Raw genomic sequence first — 21,147 nt, 5'->3', positions numbered from 1 at the left:
ATGAAAATCAAATGCAACAAAATATTTTACACAGGAATGCAATAAATAAACAAGCCGGGGAGTCGGGACTAAAGATAAATCTTGTGCATTACAGTTCTGCTTCCTTTGTAGTCTTCCTCAACAATCAATACAGGAACAGATCGATAGAGAGGTTTTATACACGTGGTGGCCAACTCTGCTAAAGTGATTACCTTAGTGGCCATTTAATACATTTGCCCTCAATTTTAGTTCAGGAAACAGGCCCTGACTAATCTAATGAGTTTAATTCCAGTGGGTCACTCAGTACTTGGGTTTTGGTGTCACCGACTGGGACTTTCTGATCCGGTCTCTGAAGTCCTCTTCATGGACAACAGGCGGCTCCACCTCCCTGCTCTCCCGCAGAACTCTGCCATAGAAAGAAAATACTCTGTTAAAAGGCCCAGTTTTTATCTCAATATCAAATCATTTCTAGATAAAAATGAAATACCTTACAGTGATTCTTTTCAATTAAAATTGTCAAAAAGAAAGAAAAAATGTTTCTTAGCAAAGGTCAATTTCTCAAGCAAGAACTTTGCTAGGACTTTCTGGGAGTGGTTTGAGCGTGGAGGGGAAACCTGAAAACGTGCTGTTAATGGCAGAGAGGTTTGGAACCCTCTTTCTTATCGGCCTCTTAACTAATTTACCACCTGGTGTTGCCACCAGGCAGGCCAAAACTCCATCCCACCAAAACAGGCTGAAATTCCAGGTGGTCTTTTCAAACCGCTAATACACTTACAGTATTATTCCAACAGAAAAATCACGGTTTTGACTGCACTGGGCCTTTAAACAGGAAGATTACAATGATCACTATATATTTACACAGAGTGTACAAAACATTTAGAACACTATCTTGAGGTGTGCCCCCCCCCAACCAATAGCTTATAGATGGGGTAGTGCTGGATCTGATCAACTCTCCTGTGAAGCACCTGTCAGGGCTGTGATTAACTATTCTCCTCTCTCTTCGCCCAGTGTACTCTGGCTCTCGGCTCCGTCTGGATCTCCCCCTCTCCAAGAACTCAAACTTCTCTTCTTCCTCCTCAGAGTTGTACTCATCCCTGCGCCTGCTTCTCCTCCTGGGCCTCCTTCTCTCCCAGCGCTCCAGGGACTCCTCTGGTCTGTGGAGCTCCCAGTGCCTCCGCCCTCGTGGGGCCTGACCCTCTGTCCCTGTCCCCCTGTCGGTTAGGGTGGCAGCGTCCCTCCTGGATGGGAGTCGCTCCCAAGGCTGGCCTCCATGGTTAAGCTGGGTGTTATGCTGGGCCTCTGGTATGGCTGGGGGAGAATAAAGTACAGTTGGACTCACAGTCTCCGGGGCCTGCACCTGTGAATCAGGAAAGAGATGTGTTAAATGATCAAAATGTGGCAACATGCTGTAGGATCTTAGTCAAATGTAGCCAATAAACAGGAGAGTCAAACGTAAACTTATTAAAAACACATTGAATAGGTAGAGATATTATCACAAAAAAACCTACATCTTATTCAAGGTATGCATAATCTAATGTTACCTTAGAGGCATTTGTAAGTGGTCTCCTTATTTTCCCTGGCCGTCCTTTAAGGAAGAGGTTGTATTCCTTGTTTCTTTCATCTCTTAATTTGTCCTGGAGGAAGACAACACAAACTTGCCCATCTTCAAATCACAAGCCATTCAGTTGTTAACTTTTTTTTTTTTTTTATCCATTGAAGTGTATTTTATTTTGCTTTATTTTATTGGGTAAACATAAGGCTAAGTTAGCTACAGCATGACAGCATACACAAGTGTCAACTAAAGTAGTTGCTGTGGGACACCAAATCTTATCTTGCACAATCAACATTAGGAAGCAAATGTAAACCACTGTACTATATCACTCCTTAAGTCATTCTAAGGTAAAAGGGCCTCTCGGTGCAATGAAAGAGGGCTTGGTCGGTATGTTAGCCTGGCCATGGTGACCGAGCATTCTGTTTACTCCACACACACACACACACACACACACACAGTAAATGGCTACCTTGGCAAATCTCCTCTCACCAATGGGTAAGGAGAGGCCTTGAGCCTGTGGGCCAGGTTCACCAGCATGCAGATCCTTTTTCTAGAGTTAGAGATTGGAAGGGTCAGTGTGACACGGGGAATAACAAAAGGGGAGCAACAATCTGTTTTAATAGACACTGTCCTGTAACGATGGATCCAACCCAAACTATGTGCATCAAAGGAAATTCCATTTTAAAAGGCTACTTTCAATAACACCTCAGCTGATGTGGACAGTTAGAGAAGGGGATTCCCTACCTTTCTTCCCTCGCCAGTAAATTCCTGCAAGTTTTTGTGAGAACTAAGAAAATGCAGTTAGAAACTTACGGCTATTTTTGTTATACCCATCATGGTACCTTAGTAAGGAACAGTATAATAGATTGCGTTCTAAACATAACTACAGCAAACCTGAGCCACATATCGTCTGTAGTCCAAACGAAGCTCTTGCTGGAGTTTTTGCTTCTTCTGCTCATATTCTGCTCCCAACTGCAAACTTAATCCTGAGCTCTCCTCTGGGGGGAAAAAACCCATCAGACTTTAATCATTAGCAAGTGCTGCATATCACTAGCAATTCCACAGACACACAACAAACCACACCTTGCCCCATGACAATTCAAATCAAACTTTATTTGTCACATTCATAATGGATGGTGGTGGTCATAGAACCATAGGCTACACTGTACCTCTGCCAGGGTTTGGAAGTCCTCTTTGAGTTGATGCCCAGTCAAATGGAGCAGCGTTCTCCTTTACAGAGTTTACATTGTCTGACTTTGTCTGTTGCAGTGGCAAAATAAAGATATTATTGGCCATTTACTTCAATCATTTATGTCATCAATTCATTTACAACATTTGAGGAAAGCTTTTAACATGAAACTAACATTTGGCCAAACATTTGGAGTTTGCAGCCATTACTCATTATTACATTGGCACAATTACACACCTTGACTGTCATGTAAGGTGGTTCCTCCTCTTCCAAACATGCCCTCTCGTTAGCCACTTTGGCTATCTGTTCCTCCAAAAAACGATCTAGGTTATGCATTTCTGCATAAAATACAAATACATGCTGGTTGTCAATCAACAATATATTGTTCAAATATAACCTTTGAATAAACAGTCAAATCTGAACCGTTTGTTTGATGCTCGAAATGAGGAAAAAGCTGGGCTAGAGCATCCATATTCCCGTTGTTAGGCAACCACGATACACAAAGCTAAATGGCTAGCTAACTTTAATTACAGTCCTTGCGAATGTTAGAAACTTGTCCCAAAACGATTTTTTTCTTCTTCTTCATGCAACACGTTAAGGGAAATATTAACCGAAACCAACATGGTATCTTACCGCATGAACAATCTTCGTGACAAACAATGAATGATGAAGTGCGCTATCTGAATGAATGACCATCAAGTGGTGCTGCTAGTTCAGCACGGTCGCGAGACTTCGCACTGCCACAATAACTTCAATACGTTTTTTATCAGGTTGTTTTTAAGATTCGAAAATTGTGCTTCACACCTCTAACAACACTAACAAATTGACATTATTTGGCTTTCAAATCTAAATGAAATGTACTAATTACTTTGTTTCTAAAGAACAAATCAGTAAAAAGCGTCTGCATTTCAAGCATTCCCCAGAAGATGTCAGTATTTCAATTTGTAGCACGTCGTCTGCTGTGTTGTTTGGACTAAACCATCACGTCAATGGGTGTTTTTTTGAGCTGTTGGTGAATAAAATCATGACTTTATTTGTTAAATGCCATGCATTTCTGGGTTAATATGATCATTTTCTATGTAGATATAGTCATGAATTGAACAAAAATACTACGTTCACCTAATATTATATATTTTAAAACGTGTATGTCCTCCTTTCCCACAGCATGGTACAGACCAGTGTCATGGCTCCCTGAACAAGTAGATGAGCAAGGGATACCGGTTTTTATTATGTTATAATTAGCTAGCTAGAGGTTTTTTTATTCAGCGTTTGATAGCACTCTAGTTCTATCTACCTTTTTTCTCTAGTATTACTTTATATTTTAGAGAGGTAGTGGAACTAGTTTGTCAAAATGGCAGGGAGTAGCATGGCACAGAAAACATGGGAGCTACAAAACAGTATGCAGGAAGTTCAGAGCATAGATGAAATCTATAAATATGACAAAAAACAACAACAAGAAATCCTTGCTGCGAAGCCATGGACAAAGGAGTAAGTATACATTTTATAGATTGTCAGTTGCTTTTCTTTGCAACTGTTTGCTAGTTCATTGTTAGACTGAGTTAACGTAGCTTGACCAGCTAGCTGCTAGCTAAATTGGCTAGCTAGTTAGCATTTCAACAATGGCAATTCTCCCTACATTGCTAGCTAGCTGCTAATGCTAGCTAGCTAGCTAGCTAGCTAGCTGAACTGGCAGTAACAAATGCATGTCATTATTCCTTATGTATAATTCACACTACTATGATTGCTGCCCCGTAGTCATCAATACTTTAAGTACTGCAAGATCTCTGCTCTGGCGCTGCTGAAAATGGTGATGCACGCCAGGTCCGGGGGCAACCTAGAGGTGATGGGACTGATGCTGGGGAAAGTGGACGGGGAGACCATGAACATCATGGACAGCTTTGCCTTACCAGTGGAGGGCACAGAGACCCGGGTCAACGCGCAGGCTGCGGCTTATGAATACATGGCTGCCTACATTGAGAATGCCAAACAGGTAATATGACTGACTCCTGGAAGGGAGGGACATGTTTTTCGTCCTCAATGTTGCAGAAAAGGATTGATAAAACATTATACTTTAGTGAGAACTGTTTATCACAAGGGTAACATAGTTTCAACATAGTGTCCATTATCTCTTAATGGACACTCTCTTCATTGACTTGATGCTGATGCCATTTGTGAACTGTCAGGTTGGTCGGCTAGAGAACGCCATTGGCTGGTACCACAGTCATCCAGGCTACGGTTGCTGGTTGTCAGGTATCGATGTCAGCACTCAGATGCTCAACCAGCAGTTTCAAGAGCCCTTCGTGGCAGTGGTGGTGAGTACAGTGAAAGATAAACCTTAGCCCATAGTTCAATAGCTCAATACCTGCGAAATACCCATGTTTGAATTTCCATTTGCTTTCCTAAATACAGTACTTTGGTTTTATTTTTTTGAATTTGCAGGTACAAAGTCATGCATGAGTAACTGAGAGGGGTGCAATCAGGTTTAGGCATCCCTTTAGTGGTTGTTGATGTATGGTAGTCATTCACCAAGAGGCACGGGCAAATATTTGTCTTTTGTAACTGTAGATGCTATTTGCACTTGATTGGATTCGCAGTGCTCCAGTCCCAAGGGCATAGGGTAATTAAGTGTGTACTTTGAATACACTGGCAGCAGTAGTTAAGAAAAAAACTTCACACCTGGTGGCCGGCTTGGGGTGATCTCTAGAGACTCTGACCTCAGAATGCATTTTCCTGTTCTACTGTATCTGTTTCCCTCCCAGATTGACCCCACTCGCACCATATCTGCAGGGAAAGTCAATCTCGGCGCCTTCAGAACATATCCCAAAGTAAGGAGTAAAATGTGTTTATTGCAATTATTTCAGTCTTTAGCTGTATTACATTAGACAAGTTGAGTACAAAATTACTGCAAAAAATATTCCACTAAAATACATAATATATCATTTTTGTACAGTATTTATTACCCATACAACATGGAACACTTATTTTTAAGATTTTCTTGTATCTATAATAAATAATATTATAGAATAATTGTCAATCTTGTGTTAATTGTCTCCATTCCTTAATTGGCTAATTCCTTAATGGATAGCTGAGTGTCTCTATCAAATTGGGCAAATATTTTAAGACCACCTTCCCTCTCTCTAAATATCAATTTATCAATGAGTCTAATAATTGTCTGTGTTTTCAGGGTTACAAACCTCCTGATGAAGGACCCTCTGAGTATCAGACCATTCCCCTGAACAAGATTGAAGACTTCGGTGTGCACTGCAAACAGTGAGTCCTGTTCGACATTTAACTGCCAGAATGTTTAGGCACACAAATAATCTTAAGCATCATCTTTCAAATTGTCTCTGTATAAACATGACAAGTTACTTCAAATAAAAACATGTGTTTAGGTTGATGTAGCCTATAACACAAGTTCAAGTTATTATGTTTTAATAATGCCTTAGTAACACTGTGGTAAATAAAAAGGTAATATATTCTTCATTTAATTGACATTGTGTAATTATTCACTAAGTGCCATGGGGTTTTGTTTGTTTAGGTATTATGCCCTGGAGGTGACTTATTTCAAGTCTTCCCTCGACCGGAAATTACTGGAGCTCCTCTGGAATAAATACTGGGTCAACACTCTGAGCTCTTCAAGTCTTCTGACGGTAAGTGTTTGGAATATAACTCTATATCAAGCAATGTTCAAGAACACTTTACAATGAGATATCTAACAATTCAATGCAGAATCAAGGGTCAGCTGAAGTAGAGGTCTTGCATATGAATAAAAATCCCTCTGTTTATTTAGATTGTTATTAATAGCCATTTAGTTTTTTTTTAAGTCTGTAAACAGATTTACGAACATGGGTTAATTAATATGACTGAGGCCACCACGTTAACCTGCAAACAAATAATCCATGCGTTGGAGATGTGACACACATGTCACTGTGGTTCACTATGGATCATCTCCCTCATTGCCAGGACATTCTAGAGATTGAAAGCCCCAGTGAATTCCCATTGTGGATGCCGCCGCTCTGGCTAAACAGTCTAAAGGCAGCAGACTATCCAAACAGTGCACTCTGGGCATTCTGGATTAAGATGGATTGACTAGTTGTCAGGAATTGGCTGCTCCATTGGCGAAGGGCTTTGTCAGTGACTACACTGTTACCACAGTCTGGGCCCCTGTCATTGTCTCCTAATTACCTGCTCCGTGGAAAACACGGCCTCACCTTAGGCAAACCTTTTCACGAACCCTTTTCACGGCGACTTGGCAAGCCATTTAAGCCTTTATCAAGTTCGGCATACTTGTATTGAATGTCTCAGTAGCGGTGAAGAAAATAGGTGGTGGTGAAAATGTGCATGAACTTTCTCCCTGGTAAAGGTGTGTGTGTGGAAAGAAAGCCCACACACGGACCAGTATATAAGCTACTGCTTCCACGCACTTTGATTAACTTAATTGTATACTTTCGTCTGATCATGCTACATGACATTATAACATATAGGTACATAATCCAATGTGTGACCATGTGTCTGCAGAATTCAGAATACACCACAGGCCAGGTGTTTGACCTGTCTGAGAAGCTGGAGCAGTCGGAGGCTCAGCTGGGAAGAGGAAGCTTCATGCTGGGCCTGGACACACACGACAGGAAGTCTGAGGACAAACTGGCCAAAGCTACACGAGACAGGTAAGGCAACACAGTTTAGATAATGTTTATTAGGCATTTTGGCTAACTTATTGATTTGGCATTCAGTACCAGACCTTGGGTTATTTAGTGATTGATTCATAGCGTGATTCTCTAATATTGTCATGGTCAATATTTTGTTGACATAGAAGCATACATCACCGTATGTTTTGTTTAGGCGGAGGTATTGACTGACTGACTGGATTGTTGATAATTCCTCATTTACTGTTACTTTGATGATTGCTGATATTATTGAAAACTGTAAACCAATTTCAGATGCTGTTCAACTCTACAGTAGTGAAATAAACAGCTGACAAAGTGAAATCAATTGTCATTAATCTGTCTTATGTTATTGTCTGATGAACGCCATCAATGGAAAATCTAAATCTCTGGTCTGCTTAGGCCTTTAAGTTATCCAATATCCCTATTATTACGATATGTTTTGTAACCATTTTGATCACACATTATTTGTGTGTAGATGTGATAAGAATGATTAGTTGCTTTTTTAGCTGGTGGCATGTCCTACCTAACTAATCAATATCTGCTTATTTATACAATAGCTGGGATTTCTTGAGTTTCTCCCATGAATGCAACACCTGTCTGTTTATTAATCTGACCGGTCTGTTGATTGATAGGTAATCTCTGTGATCTCTTCATGTCCAGAGCAAAACTTCACTTTCCCTTTTTCCCCTGGCTATTCTAGCTGCAAGACGACCATTGAGGCGATCCATGGTCTGATGTCTCAAGTCATCAAGGATAAACTCTTCAATCAAATCAACACGTCTGCCAACTAAGCCCGAAACGGCCCAAGTCGAGTTCACCCCTCGTGTGTGTATTACTCTGTATGTTTAGCATTTAGATTGTTGTTAGCAGAATGATCTGTCACTTGTTATCTGAAGAAAGTTAGTGAATGATTGATCTCAACTTATGTGTGTAGGTAAATAAATAGTGGTGTTTAAAGTCTATCTACGTTCGAGATTTATTTCCTTGACTAAAGTTTTCAGTGAAGTATTCCTGAGGTTGATGAACCATATTGTTTTAACTGAATTGCTTTTCATTAAGCGTACACTAAATAATGTAGATTTCTTTTTGAATGCTTGCAGACATTTGAACGGTATGCTCCATTGGGTTCAGCATGACACAGTGCTGTTGTATTGTCATGTCCCATGGCTGTTTGGCATTGGTTGGAGTAGAGTACAACCTAACACTTTAACAAAGACCATGGTTATATATTTCTCCATTACAAAATCTACAACCAGTTAACCAGTCATTTCAACTCTGGCCAATCATAGCATTACATAATGGAACAACAAACTCAAGCCGCTGCATCGGCTCAAACGTAAACACTGGCTGGCATGGTCGATATCTCCATGGAGTGGCTCTCGGTGCAGGTTGTCTCAGTGGTACACAGTCCTTCAGGGTGATGGAGTCGTCAAGCTGCGCCGCAGCACAGAAACAGGAGCCGTGCACACAAGTCTATTCACACAACCCGTCTGCTCTTCATCGAAGCAGACACTCAGTCTGCCTTTGCTTACACACAGCAGCCCTGGCACAGTTTCATGTAATAATACTTTTTTCTTGTAGTATTGTACTGGTGGAATGTATATTTTTGATGCAGCATTGCAGAGGCACGGAACCATATTTGGGGCACATTGAATGGGTCTGCATTTTGTCATGTACATGGGCTTCGGGCACCAATTCTTGTAATGATTTTCTTTTTACATCATTATAGTTGGTGAGGTGTGTATCCTAATGTGGTGTTTCAGAAAGAGGAAACTTATTGAATAGTGTTTAATGCAATTTGTGAATTTTGGAATTAACAAGAGTGAACAATTGGCTTTCCCCTCACATGGTCCATTGAATCCACTGTAGCTAGTGGTTTTGCCAAACCTTTAAGTGCCTTACAGTATTGTTACTGTAAGAGCTAAATACTGTTATGGCTAGATGCTCTACGAGTATATGGAATGTGCTTTCTTAGTAATGGTTTTACGTAATGCAAGGTTTGTAAAATGATCATTTAAATATAAGACCAGTGTTCCGTACTGAATGCATTGGACTTAGGCCTGCATGTAAATCTTATGATCAACACCAGATGAACATTTCTATGCAACAGTGGAAACTAGTAAATGTGAATTTCAATGAAAGCCAAGCATTCAATACTATTGCAATGTAAGTTACATTTATTTTCATTAAGCATACATTAAATATGCTTCCTATTATCCAAATCGTCCATGAAACAGTGAAATTCCACATAATTTGGTGAGTTAATTGAAAATTAATTGGAATAATAAACAGGGGTGATGTAATCCTGTTTTAAAAAACTAACTGTAGTTCTGAGAACAGATGATTGATAAGGCTAAAAATGAACAGCTATTTATCTCTAGGCCCTTATAGGCTCTGTTCACTTTGGATCTCAGAACACGATCAACAAGCACGGTGTAGTGAAGGGAGTTGGAACTCACTGGTTGCCCTAAAGGGGAGCTGTGTTTGGGGGGAAATAAGGGCCCATAGCTCTACATTTCCTCCCTGCCAAGTGCTCTGCATGCATAAGTGGAGGCAAGTCATTCAGTCGCAGGAAGCCCGGGCCCTGACATTATATAACAATGCACGGGTCACTGCTGAGACTCACTGAGCCAATCACACTGTGACCCCGGCCTGCTTGGCGCGTTACACGCATTATTACTAGGAGCAATGTGATCTTGGCTGGAGAGAAGGGGAGAAGTGGGACAGCATTCAGCCCAGAAAGTTGGAGAAACTGATAAACATGGTGTCGGGTTACCTCATGTAAAAGTTTGCAGGCAATAGAGGCCTGACCTCAGGGGTAGCTGCAAGATGGTTAATAAATTCACTCTGTTTTACTGTTTATGTGTGTATGTCTGTCTGCCTTTCTGTCTGTTTGACATCTTCCACACTCTTTGATCTTTATTTAACCTTTGACCTCATATAATCCTGGATCATGGACATAAAATGTTTTACATTTCACCACTGAAAAGGCAAAACAGTTTTTATTTCAGAGGTCAATACCACACAAGTAGCTGATCATTAGAAAGGTACATAAAATACTACATGATTTATGGTGTTTGAATGGAATTGTTTTCTGGCTATTTCTGAAGAAAGGAAAAGTGGAATGGAATTTAGCTTGTTTGATTCTGGCTTTCTCTATATTTATCCAATATTTATTTTTATATACTCAGCCAGAAAAGTATAGCCCAAAGGTAATTAAGTGTGAAATGCAATCCATTTCACAAATATTTTGGATGCATATATAACAATTTGGAAGATCTAGATACAAATGGCAAAAAACTGTGGTTCACAGAGAAATGAACAATCTAAAGGAAATGTTTTGTTTTCTTACCTGAATGCTGACTGCAGCAATAATGTAATGCACTGCACAGCCAATTAATTTCTGCCAAAGCCATGTAATTCATCTACCACTTCCTTTGTGAATTCCTATGTTTGTTCTAGATCCAGTTTGGGTTCATTTTTAACTGAAATGTACTATAAGAAAAAGGAAATTAATTTATATCCTCAAGTTTTGGTGCACGGTAATTTTTTTTCACATTAATAACGGCCTGTGTTTTGGTAATTTTTCACAAAACTGTCATAATCGGGGGAAAAAGGTTTTTGTAGTTAACTATAACAGAGCGTTGACAAGAATTACATGCGTGTATACAGGCAACCATTGTAAGTAATTAGTAATGAGCAGAATAGCAATCTATCTTTCTGACTGCAACTGCACATGGTGCACAATTTGATTGACACTTGTGTAAACCATTGACACAGTTTGTAAACAGCTCATGCTCGAAAAACTCAAATAAATCCGTGGTTGTTAATTAGCGTACTAGTAAGCAATCTGTTACTATTCCAATATAGTAGAGAAAGGAAAGTAACAGTATCTGCATAAAATATATTTTTATTGCATAGGAAAGTATGCAGATGAGCTGCGCAGTCCTCTCTGCACGCTCATCTGTGTTGTTCCCATGGCAACCATTCCCAACAAGGATATCCACTCACGAGTGTAAACTTTCACCTCATCTCACCCCGCATCTTTAGCATTAGTCTCTTTTATCATCAAATTACAAGGACACGTGCATATTCTACAGTGGTAGGTAGATTTGTATGTACTTTGAAAGCCTATTTTTTTGGCTGGCTAGCGCTGACAGCGTTGTTGAAAGGCTAAAGTTAGTTGCCTTGCTAGTTTGTTGTTTATGTCTACCGTTATCTACAGTACTAGTAACAATAGTAGTAATAGTTAGCTAGTTAGCTAACGTTAGTTGCTACAGAGCATTTATGTATGTGGCTTTGTGTTTATCCTGTAAGTTAACTGCTGCTTGTGTCAGTTGTTTTGAACGTGATTAACTGCTGTCCGTCCAGTCCCGAGGGCTTCACTGACCTTGCAGCTGCACCGTGGAGATCTCATCTCAATCGATCAGGGGCTCTCCATGTCAACTCAGCCTCATGCCCAGAGATCAAGTTTAGAAAAGATTTGCTGTCACATTCAGATCTGTGTGTGCGTGTATTTCTCTCTCAACAGAAGTGTGTGCATACCACTGGAACTGAGGCATGTGTGCATACCACTGGAACTGAGGCATGTGTGCATACCACTGGAACTGGGGCATGTGTGCATACCACTGGAACTGAGGCATGTGTACATACCACTGGAACTGAGGCATGTGTGCACACCACTGGAACTGAGGCATGTGTGCACACCACTGGAACTGAGGCATGTGTGCATACTACTGGAACTGAGGCAGAGAGGAAAAAAGTCTTGTTTAGATGGCCTGCTTGAGGAATAGATGGCCTGCTTGGGGAATAGATGGACACCTTGAGGAATAGATGGCCTGCTTGGGGAATAGAAGGCCTGCTTGGGGAATAGATGGCCTGCTTGGGGAATAGATGGACCTAATTACCACAAATTGAGTGCCCATCCCACCTTTGCACCTCTCATCCTTCATTTCTGGTGTAAAGCCAGTTGTGAGAATAAAAATGACCAGCTAATGCTTTTAGCAGCAGTTACCGGTGCTGACTTTGACAAATGCTATCAGCTTCCTTTTATACACATTCAGTTTCATTTAGGCATAGCTATATTCCACTTTACTTCAATGAGCACCTAATATCACAAATATTTCATTAAGAAAATATAGATTTTTGAAAAGGACAGACATTTTCTGTGGCATAACTCCAATGACATGTATTTTCCTTCTGACTCGTCTCTTTACAGCTAGTTCATGTGTTTCCCTTGTTCAGATGTTTCTGGTGGTTGTTCTGTGAGCGCTTGGCTGAAGCTGGAAAGGATCCACTCTGAAGCAGTGTCTGTGACAAGCCATCATGGTCCGCCTCACCATGGATCTGATTGCCAAATCCAGCAACCATTTCAAAAACAAGAGAAGTTACTCCCTCCCAACGTACCTTAAGAAACTCACTCACCTGAACTTCTCCAACAGGAACATAGAGGACATTGTAAGTACGATAACACAAGACATACTAAATTAATATATGTTAGCTATGTTTTGTCTCTGTGCTTCTCTCTTTTAGCTTCTAATGGTAGGGATTAGGGATACTAAATTAATATATGTTAGCTATGTTTTGTCTCTGTGCTTCTCTCTTTTAGCTTCTAATGGTAGGGATTAGGGATACTAAATTAATATATGTTAGCTATGTTTTGTCTCTGTGCTTCTCTCTTTTAGCTTCTAATGGTAGGGATTAGGGATACTAAATTAATATATGTTAGCTATGTTTTGTCTCTGTGCTTCTCTCTTTTAGCTTCTAATGGTAGGGATTAGGGATGCACCGATATGACATTTTTGGCCGATACCGATATCCAATATTTTCCTTGACAAAAAAACGATACCGATAACCAATATAAACATTTTTAGAGGCCTTTTAAGCATTCTAGTACAGTTAAATAGTTGAAACACAAACACACACACACACACACACACACACACACACACACACACACACTGACCAAAAAGTTATTTTGTTGGCATTTACGTATGTCCCATTACCAGTAAAACATGATCAAAACCTATTTCTTTCACTTACTTGCTGTGCTGTTTCATTGTTCATTTGTTCAGTTGTTTCATTCTCAACCAGGATTTCATCATACATGTCAAGCAGTGAAGTTTCAGCTCTGTACATGGCCTCTCTTCCTCAGTGCGCACTGTCACTGTGTCCATTTCCATCTTGTCCAGCTGTGTCTGTAACATTTCACGTAAACCATGTTTCTTTTCTGCATCGAAGTAGCGGTCCTTGTACCTAGCATCGAGCATGGTGGCGACACAGTAAAGAGGCTCAGAGAGAATGCCACCGAATCGCTTGTTCACAGCCTCAAGTACTTTTGTAAAGTTAACCCCACGGTCTGTCTGCAGTTTTGTTGAGCAGGTGTTTCAGTGCCATGACAAAGGGTTATCTTATTTCCCGACTCAGTTGTTCAAATGGCGTTAGGAGTGTGTTCATGTTTCCAAGTTTTAAATATGTTCCCAAATGCCATTGAAATGGCAGCAGCGGAATGAGAACCAGCACATTCTTGAGCATGCAATACGGCTCTCCTCAGTTCGAAATCCTCGTCGACCCACTGTGCTGTCAGACTCAGCATGCTCATGGGGCTGCCATCGCTGATCCAAATGTCAGTTGTGAAGCTAATAGCAGTGACGCCCATAGCAAGTAGCTCATAGATGTGCGTTTCAACAATACTGTGTAACTCTGGTAGGGCAACATCTGAAAAATAGCGCCTACTTGGTATTGGGCTCGAAGTGCTCGACCAGTCAGCGAAAGCCAACATCATCCACGACAGAGAACGGTTGATTGTCAAGGTCAATGAATTCCGTTATGTTGGCGTTAATGGATTTCATCTTTGAGTTGTCTCGCTGAAATGTTCCTAGTCTTTCAAATGACTGCTGAACTTGAACTTGTTTAGTTGTTGGAAGTGTGCGCTGTGTATTTTTCTGTTTTTGTTCTGTGTAGCGCTGTGTATTTTTCTGCTTTTGTTCTGTGTAGCGCTGTGTATTTTTCTGCTTTTGTTCTGTGTAGCACTGTGTATTTTTCTGCTTTTGTTCTGTGTAGCGCTGTGTATTTTTCTGCTTTTGTTCTGTGTAGCGCTGTGTATTTTTTGTGGCGTCATTACATCATCTAGAGGAAAAAGAAACGCACACCTATTTAGGCGTGGTGCTGGCTAGTGGAGAGGAAAACTTGAAAATAAAGGACAGCTTGGGGTACCCTGATGAAGACAGCTTGCCTGTCGAAACATTGGAAATTACATTTTTGCATCTGAGCTCTTAGAGTGTGCGGCTTTCCTTTATTTTCAAGTCATTACGTCATCTACTTATGTTATATGGGTATGCACGTCAGCTTTGACATCGGTTTTGCACATCGGCGTTAAACTAGACATCGGGCCGATGTTGGCATTTTTAGCTAATATCGTCTGTTTCCAATATGCTTACCGATATATCGTGCGTCCCTAGTAGGGATATCTTTTTTGTTTGTTGCAGGACGATCTCTCCACGTGCAGAAACCTCACAGTCCTCTATCTGTACGACAATCAGATTAGCCAGATCTGCAACCTGGGTTTTGCCTCCAACCTCACTCACCTATACATGCAGAACAACAACATCACTCATATAGATAACCTCTCCAGCCTGCAGAAGCTCTCCAAACTGTGAGTAGGAGCTTGTCCAGTTTAAATGGATACTTAGAGATTTTGGCAATGAAGCCAAAATCTGGCGATAGATGAACTCGATGATACCATTTTTATGTCTCTGCGTGCAGTTTGAAGGAAGTTGCTAACTGGCGTTAGCACAATTTCTAACTAGTGTTAGCGCAATGACTGGAAGTCTATGGCAACAGCTAACATGCTAGCTGTTCCTGTAGACTTCCAGTCACTGCGCTAACGCTACTTAGCATTGGCTCGTGAAAATAACTCTAAATTCCTTCATACTGGACGAAAAGGTAAAATCCAGAACTTCATCTATATCTGGGGAAGTAGATAAAGTGCTTAATTGACAAAATCCCAAAGTATCCCTTTAAATGTATGATGTCTGTGGTAAAACTTTGGAGATATATTCAACTGTCTATGACTGTCTGTGTGCATGTGTCCATGTTTCTCCATTCGCCCGTGTTTTTGTCTTGGCGTGCATGCGTGTATATCTCTTACGTTTTTGTGTGTGTGTCTCTCTCTGTGCCATATCAGGTACCTGGGGGGAAACAGCATCACGGTGGTGGAGGGGTTAGAGGAGCTGGGGGAGCTGAAGGAGCTCCACATGGAGGGCCAGAGACTCCCCAGTGGAGAGAAGCTGCTCTTTGACCCCAGGACTCTCCTCTCCCTCGCTGTAAGACATACTAAAACTTACTGTATGCTTCCCAGTCTAAACAGTGTGCGCATATATTCTAAATACATTTTGTGACATTTGTGTTAGTTTTTGTGTTCGGCAGCATTTGGCAGGGTTTTTTCGGCTGTTCGAGCACACAAAAAATGTCTTGAGGCAAGCCAAAGTTCGGTAGCCGAAGTCTACGCCCCTTCGTTGGTGATTGGGTGTAACGAGGGTCGTCTAAAGGAGACCAAGGTGCAGCGTGTATAGTGCTCATTCTTTTCTTTAATGAAAAACACTTCAACAAAACAACAAACGACCGACAACAGTTCCGTAAGGTACACTTGACTAAACGGAAAACAACTACCCACACCCACACATGAAAAACAGGCTGCCTAAGTATGGCTTCCAATCAGAGACAACGATAGACAGCTGCCTCTGATTGGAAACCATACCTGGCCAAAACATAGAAAACAAAAACATAGAAATAGAAATCTGGAAAACCCCACATAGAAACAGAAAACCAAAACCACCCAAAACACCCCCCTGTCACGTCCTGACCACTCTACTATGGAAAATGACCTCTTACAAGGGTCAGGACGTGACTTTGGGCAACAGTAGGGATTTTTCAATTACGTGTTTGTTGTCGTTCAACGAGAGATTGCTAGTTTTCATACACACTTTTTCACTTGAGAAATACTGCACCGAACATCTTAGATGAAAAATTGCGCGACTAAGACAGATTCCTTGATTTATCTTAGATCGATTCTGACTATTTTGAGGAAGTGTAGCTGTATGTTGTTGCTAGGCCATCTCAAGAGGGACAAAAAGTAATATTGGCACTTTTTTCTTGTTTTTCAAGCAAATGTATTTTTAAGGGAGTATGCGAGGCATAGACGTTCGCTTCGCCTAGCCGAGTTCTGTTAGGAGCAAGACAAACCTAGTATGCAGACACACCAACTACATCACCAACCACATCCTATAGTAAAGGAGATTGTTTCAGCTCATTTCACACCACAATTGACAACTGAAATGCAAGTTATGCACCAGGATTCCACCATTGATCTCACGTTGCTCTGTATTGGTAACTTCATAATTTCCACCCTCTTCAGCAATAAGACCATATATGTTCACAACCTGCATTATGTGCTTGTCTGGCAAAGGTCTCTCAGATTTCCATACGGCCAGTGTCCCTGTAAAAGCGGTATTGTGCAGGGTTTGATGATGTCAAAGAGAGCTCTGTGGCACTTTCTGGTCTCACAGATCAACCATGGCTGTTTACTCCTCGGGCCCTGGGTAAACAAACTGCAAATCTCACATTCTTGTTTATTTTGATAATTAAAGAAATTGCAGTGCAAATGTAAAAGCTCCCGCTTTTTATCAACAGCTCTAGTTAAAGGAACTGAAACTAAGACGAATATCAAATTTCAATAGCAGTATTTAATAGAACCATTATAGAACCATTTTACAGGCGTACTCAAGGGACAATAATATATACTGGTTGTAAATATTATTCAAGTAGTTTTTCAAATGTTTCACTTATCTTTGCAGGAATCTCTAGGTGTCTTGAATATCAATAAGAACAACATAGATGATGTCAGAGATCTCGCTATTCTAAAGAAACTCACACATTTCTTTGCTGCTGACAACCAGCTACAGGACATGCAGGTAAGAGCTCCTACGTTTCCTCATGAAAGCACTGCTACTGATGGAGTTAGCTAATACCAGTCACTACTTACTCTACTCTTACCCTACGTGACAAAATAGTAAACTGTGAGCGTACCGTGCGATCGAAAAAGAACCCACACCACATCACAGAAACGATGTGTGCCGTGGTGTATTCAAATCAACACGCTGACTATAAGCAGATCAGGGTAACATGAACATAGCAACGCTGCCCTCTGTAAGTGATGTGTGAAATGATATGGAGAGCAGGGTGCTAAAGAACCAGATCCTGCAAATCCCGCCAGAGGTTCACAGTCTCTGCAACTCACACAAGGTTAGAATTATTCAACAAATCAGCGGCCTAGTCCCCGAGGACTGCCTTCGCTGACAGCTTTAAACAAGCGCAAGTTTCTCTCCTTCCTTTGGAGGCTGATTTTTCCTCTTTCTCTGTCAGTACAGCATTTGATACCTCCTCCCCAGCAGCACCACTAAACTTGATAGGAGATTCATTTGAAGCAGAGATATGGTTTCTGTTCGCTGTGTTGACCTTGAAAAACGACCTGCTGTGCGTTCCTGTGACTCCACTTCTGAGGAAAATACTTTTTCTCTCTCTATGGATCTGAAAGGCTAGATGGTTGAACTCTTTTTAAAAGGATGTCTCTTCATCCATGCTATAATGTCACTTTGGGACACAGCATTGAAGCACACCGTTAGCGTGGGTAACATTGGCACTCAACACAATGATATTCCACTGAGCACTGCAACTTTTTGCAGGTAATTGCTGTACATGTGTCAGAGGGAGCTCTCATGTTCTCATGTTTAGTGGATATCTCCTTTAATTTATACAACCCCTCTTCCATTATTGATCCTGCAAAGACAGGACCGTGAAGGATCAATCCCGCCTTCAACCCAGTGTGGTCAGAATCCAGAGGAAGCATTATAGATTTTTAAAATATATTATGACAGGCAGTCAGCCAGGGTGACAAATGGGCTGGTATCTACCGAGGCCATTCACACGGCACGGGGCGAGAGGACCAGAGAGGACGGACTAATTTAATCGCTGGTCAAATACAGGTTCATAACTGGCCTATCATTAAGTCCAGTGAGAAACCAGGGCCCAGCAGTTTAGCGCCGTGCAGTGCTCGTCCAGTCCGGGCTGCTCTAGTCTCCGCGCTCCCGCAGGGGATGCAATTTGGCGCTGAGCCGCTCCTCGCAAAGGCCCTTGTGAGTGACAGCCCTGACATGATCATTTATCAAAGCCTGGGAGCGCGCCGCGCCGAAGGGGTCCCCTCTGAACTGATTGCAGCGCGGGCTGGAAAAGTGGAAGCGCTTTGGCCGAGACAGGAAGGCAATGAACAATCAGAGCGCGTCCAGAGAGTATACATATTTCCAGGCTTGGATTAATGTGCCTTTAGATAAACATACATTGCAGGACAGGCAACACGCTAGAGGAGCCGGTGGAAGGCGCCTGCAGGGAAAACTTGTTAGTCACACAACACCATTGTTTAATTGTTTTGTTAAACTGCTGATGTGTTGTTTACACCTTTTCCCTTGGCAGTGCTACCTTTGAATTATGTATTAGATTTTTTAGTTGATAATATGATTTTACCACTGGAGAGTGGTTTGTTTGATTACATTAATTATATGACATCTTATTCATTTTACCTTTATTTAACTAGGCAAGTCAGTTAAGAACAAATTCTTATTTTCAATGACAGCCTAGGAACAGTGGGTTAACTGCCTTGTTCAGGGGTAGAACGACAGATCTGTACCTTGTTAGCTCAGGGATTTGAACTTGCAACCTTTCGGTTACAAGTCCAACGCTCTAACCACTAGGCTACGCTGCCACCCATTGTCGAAAGTACAGTCCGTAGACGCATTATAAATGGATACTATAGAGTGCTCCATTTTCACTTCCTCTAAGGTTAAAGTGCCATTTTGTTTCCCACACTTTGTCATGTAAAGACTGTACAGAGACTCTGCAATATAGTGTCCGACACCTTTACATTTGTAAGTACAGTATGTAAAATGTAAGTTTCTCTGTATTTTTCTTGTATTCTATTTAGGACTTAGAGTTGGTGTTCAGCCAATGGCCTCAGCTGCATCGAATGGATTTGAGTGGAAATCCTGTGTGCCACAAACCCAAGTACAGAGACAGGCTGATAACTGTGTGCAAATGCCTGAGTGAGAAAATAGTTGTGTACATCCACCTAACGATCATAGGAAATGTATTATGCATTTCACATTATATGATGTTTCAATAACTAATGTATTTTACGTAATTCTTTACGATTACAGAAAATATATCACCTCTATAACACACAGGACCTAATTTAATTGTAGACGATGATAATTTTGTTTTTGTAGACGATGATAATGTTGTTTTTGTAGACGAACTTGATGGGAAGGAAATTAATGAGTTGTCCAGGCAGTTCCTGATTAACTGGAAAGCGTCGAAAGACGCCAAAAAAAAACTGAAAGATGAAAGAATTATGACTGGCCAGATCACAGATCCCTTTACTGGTAAGATAATGTACTGTTATCTATTTTACATCATTCTGCTAGAGACATATACAAATATCTAAGAAATATTTTGAGAGACTCACTTTGCACTTTACAAATGTGCATATCCCATGTTACAACCTCACAAACTTTGCTCCAAGGTCAACAACGCTCTCCCTACTCTGGTCCTGCTGTCTGTATGTCCAAAGCATCGTTAGAACTGTGACAAGGTGTGTGTATGACTTGCTTTGTATGACTCGCTTTGTTTGTGTTGCAGCAGACTTCCACATGGGCCCCCATCCTTCATCCAAATATAACTACGCCAACGTCCTGGGAAAGAGGAATCCTCCGGGGTGTGGGAGACCCAGCAGGAAGGTCCGCTCAGAACACTCACAACTGGACAGCGCAGCAATGAGGTGCCGTAACAATCTATAGTCCTCTCACCCAGTGCAGCAGCAAAGGTTTTCACATCAAGATATCATTAATGCCTGTCACCAGTACAATCAATACAAAATGTTTTATTTGCTCATGTATTGTTACAGACAGTCTTAATATATCCATATGGGACACAAAAGAAACATTCAGTGTTTTTAGACTTTTCAATATGACAGATTTAGAATACAGTGGCTCTTCCACCGATGTCTGATAATTGATTCATTTATTCTTTAATTCAGACCAAAATTAGAGGCAAATGTATATTGTATCTCAGTTTGAATAAAATACGTGTATTTAGTTGAAATAAGTGGTTTTAACATCAAGACGTTTAACTTAACTGCTTGTTTCCTTCCATTTGTACATGCTTGAGGAATGGCCTGCTATTAATTAGTCAAATGCTCTTCTTTCTTTTCATGCAAATAAATAGTCTTCCCTGCTGTCGGCCTGGTGTTGACCATCAGTATCATATGAACAGTTCATTCAGGGCTTTCTCTTTAATAGACAATTTATATATATTGCTTTCTACTTTTTCATACCACTCAAATATGAAGTATGAAGAGGCTGATAATCACTTACTAGTCAGCTCTCTCTCTGTTCTCCCAGGCCACGGACCGTGAAGATCCCAGTGAGTGCGGGGCTGCTTAGTGATGTGGCCGACAATGCTAAAGTCTGTGGCCTGTGAGACGGACATGCCAGCTCTGCTAACACACACACACACACACACACACACACACACACACACACTCTGATGACCCTCTAACACACACACACACACATTCACTCTGGTGACCCTCTAACACACACACACACACACACACACACACACACACACACACACACACACACACACACACA

The 21,147-nt window shown here is 41.1% G+C and overlaps 2 protein-coding genes across 5 annotated transcripts; both read left to right on the top strand.

The window, feature by feature from the left end:
• The first annotated feature begins 3,871 nt into the window (after window positions 1-3,871).
• On the top strand, window positions 3,872-8,347 carry LOC106579522 (COP9 signalosome complex subunit 5). Its single transcript, XM_014159505.2, has 8 exons — window positions 3,872-4,208; window positions 4,476-4,710; window positions 4,904-5,032; window positions 5,480-5,545; window positions 5,905-5,990; window positions 6,259-6,370; window positions 7,239-7,387; window positions 8,088-8,347. The coding sequence occupies exons 1-8, from the start codon at window positions 4,072-4,074 to the stop codon at window positions 8,176-8,178; spliced, it is 1,005 nt and encodes a 334-aa protein (XP_014014980.1). The 5' UTR covers window positions 3,872-4,071; the 3' UTR covers window positions 8,179-8,347.
• A 3,023-nt stretch (window positions 8,348-11,370) lies between these two features.
• ppp1r42 (protein phosphatase 1, regulatory subunit 42) lies at window positions 11,371-21,083 on the top strand. 4 transcript variants are annotated; one of them, XM_045702689.1, is made up of 9 exons: window positions 11,371-11,489; window positions 12,632-12,844; window positions 14,875-15,041; window positions 15,573-15,711; window positions 17,242-17,358; window positions 19,422-19,539; window positions 19,747-19,878; window positions 20,135-20,273; window positions 20,896-21,083. In XM_045702689.1, exons 2-9 carry the CDS (start codon window positions 12,713-12,715, stop codon window positions 20,972-20,974), a joined length of 1,023 nt encoding a protein of 340 aa, XP_045558645.1. In that variant the 5' UTR covers window positions 11,371-11,489; window positions 12,632-12,712; the 3' UTR covers window positions 20,975-21,083. The 4 variants fall into 4 exon arrangements, with proteins under 4 accessions (XP_045558645.1, XP_045558646.1, XP_014014986.1 ...); XM_045702690.1 differs by having other exon boundaries at window positions 11,919-12,844; window positions 20,138-20,273; XM_014159511.2 differs by having other exon boundaries at window positions 11,919-12,844.
• The last annotated feature ends 64 nt before the right edge of the window (window positions 21,084-21,147 follow it).

Source organism: Salmo salar, chromosome ssa19 (genome assembly GCF_905237065.1).
Source record: "Salmo salar chromosome ssa19, Ssal_v3.1, whole genome shotgun sequence".
NCBI classification, from domain to species: Eukaryota; Metazoa; Chordata; class Actinopteri; order Salmoniformes; family Salmonidae; genus Salmo; species Salmo salar.
This window is presented reverse-complemented; position numbering and strand designations above follow the sequence as displayed.

Excerpts from the sequence above, each read along its gene's own strand:
- LOC106579522 (XM_014159505.2), top strand. The coding sequence starts at position 4,072 with ATGGCAGGGAGTAGCATGGCACAGAAAACATGGGAGCTACAAAACAGT. Across the intron at positions 4,711-4,903 it reads ACATTGAGAATGCCAAACAG|GTTGGTCGGCTAGAGAACGC; the intron begins GTAATATGACTG and ends GTGAACTGTCAG. Across the intron at positions 7,388-8,087 it reads GCCAAAGCTACACGAGACAG|CTGCAAGACGACCATTGAGG; the intron begins GTAAGGCAACAC and ends TGGCTATTCTAG.
- ppp1r42 (XM_045702689.1), top strand. The coding sequence starts at position 12,713 with ATGGTCCGCCTCACCATGGATCTGATTGCCAAATCCAGCAACCATTTC. Across the intron at positions 17,359-19,421 it reads ACCAGCTACAGGACATGCAG|GACTTAGAGTTGGTGTTCAG; the intron begins GTAAGAGCTCCT and ends TATTCTATTTAG. Across the intron at positions 20,274-20,895 it reads CTGGACAGCGCAGCAATGAG|GCCACGGACCGTGAAGATCC; the intron begins GTGCCGTAACAA and ends CTGTTCTCCCAG.